The 4,932-nt window shown below is 38.5% G+C and overlaps 1 protein-coding gene across 1 annotated transcript in view; it reads right to left on the bottom strand.

Moving 5' to 3' along the window:
* CLRN1 (clarin 1) overlaps positions 1-4,687 on the bottom strand; it is a 42,233-nt gene extending 37,546 nt beyond the window's left edge. Inside the window, 2 exon segments of the mRNA XM_021718458.1 lie at positions 4,434-4,650; positions 4,652-4,687. Of these exon segments, the coding sequence (XP_021574133.1) occupies positions 4,434-4,650; positions 4,652-4,687 (253 nt within the window).
* Positions 4,688-4,932: the final 245 nt, after the last annotated feature.

Here is a 4,932-nt window from a genome sequence, read left to right as displayed (position 1 = left end):
TAAGAAAGTGAGGAGAAGCCGGGCTCGGTGGCTCAGCCTGTAATCCCGCGCCTTTGGGAGGCTGAGGTGAGCGGATTGCCTGAGCCCGCGGGTTCGAGACCCGCCTGGGCAGCGAGACTTCATCTCTACAATAAATCAAAAAATCAGCCAGGCGTGGTAGCACTTGCCTGTAATTCCGGCTACTCAGAAGGCTGAGGCGGAAGGATCGCCGGAGCCCAGCAGGTTGAGGTTGCGGTGGGCACTCCAGTCTGGGCGACAGAGTGAGACTCCAACTCAAAAAAAAAAAAAAAGAAAGTGAGGAGAGATGGACATTTTTAACAGAAGGAGCTACATCAAAGACCTTAGGTGGCTCTGCCATGGGCAGGCAACAGGAGAGATGCAGGGTATGCAGAATGGTGACCAGTGGGTCACCTGGGGCTGGCTGGTCAGCAGGAGACAAGAGTCACATTTGCAGGAGACCATGGAGACAGAGAGTACAAATTCAGTGACAGTCACACAAATCCTGAGCCCCATCTATTCTATCCCAAAATATGTTGGCGATGCCGACTGCTTGTTCCAACATCTTTTCTGCAATCTGGGTCAAATGCCTCATTTAGTAAAGAAGCTCTGCTCCTCTAAAAGATGAAGTAAGCTAAATTTCTGTTCAGCTTTTTATGAATTTTTCAATCATAAGGTCCAAATTTAAATGCTTTTCAAAGTATGACTAAAGTAGCAAGCTGTGATACATGATTGGTTAAATTTTATTTTGCACATTTCAAAAAATAATAATAATTCCATATGTTTTTACCAGATCATTGAACTGTCTTGGCAATGAATAGATCAGTCTATCTAGGAATGATTGATATCATATGATTCCTGGGTATCATATTTTGATGATGTTCTACAGCTTTTTAATCCACCAAAACAGAAACCCACCCACACACACTGAGCTCCAAACTGGCAGTTTTTGTCTTGATGGCTACATTTAGAGTTTAAACATCATCATTAAAATTTTACAGGTGACATATCAAGAAAAATTAAGCCCACCAGTTGTGTTGCTTTGAAAGGCAAACATTCCTTCATTATAATGAATGAAATTGTGTGCTAGGTATGAATGCTGGCGACCTCTGGAAAATGAACCACTGACCCATAAATGGATGAGAACCAGCCAGAGTAAACGAGGCAGAAGTTTTCCCAGCCTAACTGTGCATGCTGGCAGGGCAGACTCTTGTTATAATTAAAGGAGATAGAGTGGTCAATAGGGAACATTTAATAGGAACAAACATGACTACATTGCCAAACTATTTTTCTAGTCCATTCTTCATTCTCATGTTATCCCATATATCTGGAATTTTAAAGTGACACAAGCATTGCACATAAAAACAACACACATACAGACTTGTACAGCAGAACTAAGGAAAAATTCAATTAGAATACAGACAACATCAATGACCAATTTATTCAGAGCAAATCTCCATCTAAATCCATACTGACCAATGCAGTCAGTGGCCATTAAAACGAGCATGTGAAATGTGGCTAGTCTGAATAGGGTGTGCAGTCAATGTACAATACACACTAGATTTCAAAGACTTGGCACTAAGAAAAAAAAAGAATGTGAAATGCCTTGATAATTTTTTGTATTGATTGTATTTTAAAATGATGATATTCTGGATATCTTGGGTCAAAGAACATGTATCATTAAAATTAATTTCAACTTTTTTCACTTTTGTTTCCTAATATGGCTATCAGAACATCTGAAATTACATATATGGCTTGCACGTATGATTTGCATGATGCATTGAAATTCTATTGGTCACTGCTGATCTAAATAAAAAGTTTTGGTAAGCAAGTTAGTGGTTAGCAAATCTGAAATAATTGAAATATAAATTCATATGAACTGACATATAACATGACAATATGAAGAAAAGTGACCACGGAGTGATTGATACTTTGATAAGTCACCTTTTCCTTTTTTTCTACATGAGCTAGTTTCTGAAAATCCAAATATTTGCTTAACAACTTTCTAAAAGAACAATAAAAAAGAAGACATTTGGGAAAATGAGTTGTGCTCTAATAGTAAACTGTGTTACAGAAGAAACAAAGGACTCATCCACCCAAGATCTCTGGAGGCTCCTAATTTTTGCCCCCACACAAGCCATTATTGAGAAGATAAGGTTAAGTCTCTTATTCATTTATGTGAACAGGGCTTATACTTTTCTGTCAGAAAGAATATCAGAGAACTCTCCTCCTCCAAAGATACATTGATGGAAGCATCATTGACAGGTTGACCGTATTTTGAATGGGAAAATGTAAACCACGAAGCGACATTGTAATGGGAGTGCAAACTTCAAGGGTGTGATGTGTCCCCAAGCCCTGTTGCTTAGGAAGTTTCAACACAGAGAGGAGTGTTTGTTTCATCAAAGAACCTTATGCTCTTTGGGGAGTCCACTGAATCTATTTTTTCTACAGTTTTCCCAACTCTCTCATGTTGCGTTGAGAGGGATACTTTTATGCTTAGGCAGAAGAAAGTTATACTGTAAGTATACTACATTGGGTCTTGCCAAAGTGAAAGAGATTTTAACTTGCATAGTACACAGAGTATACTTAATATGTATAGTCTGTGGTATTTAAAGGGACTGTCACTGCAGAACAAATAAGCAAATGTAAGATTGTCTTCACTAGGCTAGCAGGAAAGCGTTCAGGGTATCCCAGGATTCATTCGATTCCTGAGATAGGTGAGGGCACTCTTCAAACTTCACCAGCCCTGAGACTTCTACAGAAGGGAAAGGGAAGGGTCACCTGATTAGAACAGCTTCATTCTAGACAGGGCCAGCATAGGGACACAGCCACAAAGCCCATTCATTGAGCCACAGAAGAATGTGACTATGTGAGGTTTAAATGAGAGAAAGCATATAAAGGGCTTAGCGTGTATAATAAGTGTTCAGAAAACACCTCATTGTTTTGAAACATGTCCTATGGCATGAGTAAAGTTTACTTCCATTTCTCTGCAGAAAATGCAAAGGCTCTAGAAAATTCGCCATGTACCCTCTGATTTTGTCTAAGTTCATTTTTGAGAGGCTTTACTCATGCTTTGGCTGACAGTGACTCATGGTTAAATCATTTCACTCATCTTTTTTGTTTTTTAATACAATTGCATATCAAATGCCATTCTGCTTTATTCTCTTCTCCCGCCCCCAAGGAAAACTAAGCAACGCTGACAGCCCCGATACTTTAATGAACAAAAGTCATTCAGCAAAAACACTTGGTATCTGCCTCATCAACTGAAAAGCCAAAGACTAATTATTGAGAATTTTCTAGAGCACTATGAAAATTAATATCACTTTATGTGAGTTGAAAGTTGGTACCCAATGTCTGCTAAGAAGATATAAGGAATGTTGCCAAAGTATAAATAGGTCCACACTGAAATTTAATTAGACACTGCATATGTTAATAATAAATTCAATTAATTTAACTTTCTACCTATACTAGAGGAGAAGAAAAACCCAGGCAAAATAATAATTCATTTTAAATGCCTCAATTGGTAACCTCCTTTCCTGAAGAGTGATTTATGCAGTAATTTACTGACTGTGTCTTTATAAGATTGTTCCAAACCAGCCCTTCTGAAATAATAATAACTTCTGAATGTGTGTTGTGAGAGATATAACAAATGACTTCTTATTAATTTTCATTTAATGAGTTGCCTATTCACATGGTAATTTTTAAAAAATTCTCTGCTTAAGATAAACAGGTTATAAATACTGTGGATAACACTTCCATTTCACAAAAATCACGACAGGAAAATCTGTCTCATATTCTCTACATGATTTGAAGGTCAATCAGTTTCCAATTTTCTATACTAAAACGGTATCTATTTCTTTTCCAGTTAGCACAGCTGATCATTTTAAATTTCTTCAGCCAAGTGATTCCAAATTGGTTAAAAATGAAAATAGAATATTTATCAGCAGCAAAGGTCTTAGCAGGAATAATGGGGTGGAGGGTGGTGGCAGCAAGAAACAAAATCACAAACAAGGTAGAAAGGCAGGTAGGGCTAGTTAAGAAGCCCCCAGCACTGGTTCTTTTTTAAAAAAACAAAAGGCACAAAGATCATTTCTTACAGTCTTCCTATTTCCCCAAGTTACTTTTTAAAAAAAGACTCCATAATTTCTTACACAAATATTAATATTTAAGAATATTAATTGCTTATATTTTTCAAAAAACATAAATTACATAGCAACTAATTAACTATAGGTTATCAATATAAAAAGAGCAAGAATAAAATAATAAAAACAAAAGAATAAAAACTGGGAAGAAGAAATTGCTCAGCGTCCTGGGTATTTCAAATGGTTCACACCGATTAAAAAACAGACAGGGCAAGACTCTTAAAAATAATTCCTTGCAACACTTGGAAGAGTCTGCCTAAAGTATTAAATAATTCAAATGCAATTGCTACTTACATGAGAACCGAAAGGGCCTGGCTCCTAACCCGCACTGCCTCACACCCTCTCCGTGGAAAAGCCCATACTGCATCTCGCCCATGAACTTGTCCAGCTCCTGCCCCGAGGCGTTGACGAGCAGAGCCCCCGTTTTGCAGAGGATAGTGGCTTTGATCCACAACGGCGTCCCCAGGGCTGTCACAACTCCAAGGGCACACGCAAAGCTTAACACTCCGGCCCATGCAAAAAATGATTTTCTTCTGCTGGTTTGGCATGACGAGAAACGGCTTTGTGAGGGCGAGGTTCAAACACAGGACCTTTGTGAGCCACGAGCAGGGAATGCCCTTCTGACTGCATTTATTATAGAAGCTGAACGGACAGATCCCACTAGAAAGGCAACTTGACCATCGACGGTGGTTCTCACTAGGTTAAAGGTCAGGAGATGAAGGTCTTGTCATCAACTCATACTTCACTTTTCTCCTTTTCTTCTGCTGCTTCTCTCTAATTTGAGATCTTTGGA

This window comes from Carlito syrichta, unplaced genomic scaffold (genome assembly GCF_000164805.1).
Source record: "Carlito syrichta isolate Samal-C Ts95f unplaced genomic scaffold, Tarsius_syrichta-2.0.1 Scaffold312196, whole genome shotgun sequence".
Taxonomy (NCBI): domain Eukaryota; kingdom Metazoa; phylum Chordata; class Mammalia; order Primates; family Tarsiidae; genus Carlito; species Carlito syrichta.
Note: the sequence above shows the minus strand (reverse complement) of the source record. Positions and strands in the feature narration are given on the sequence as shown.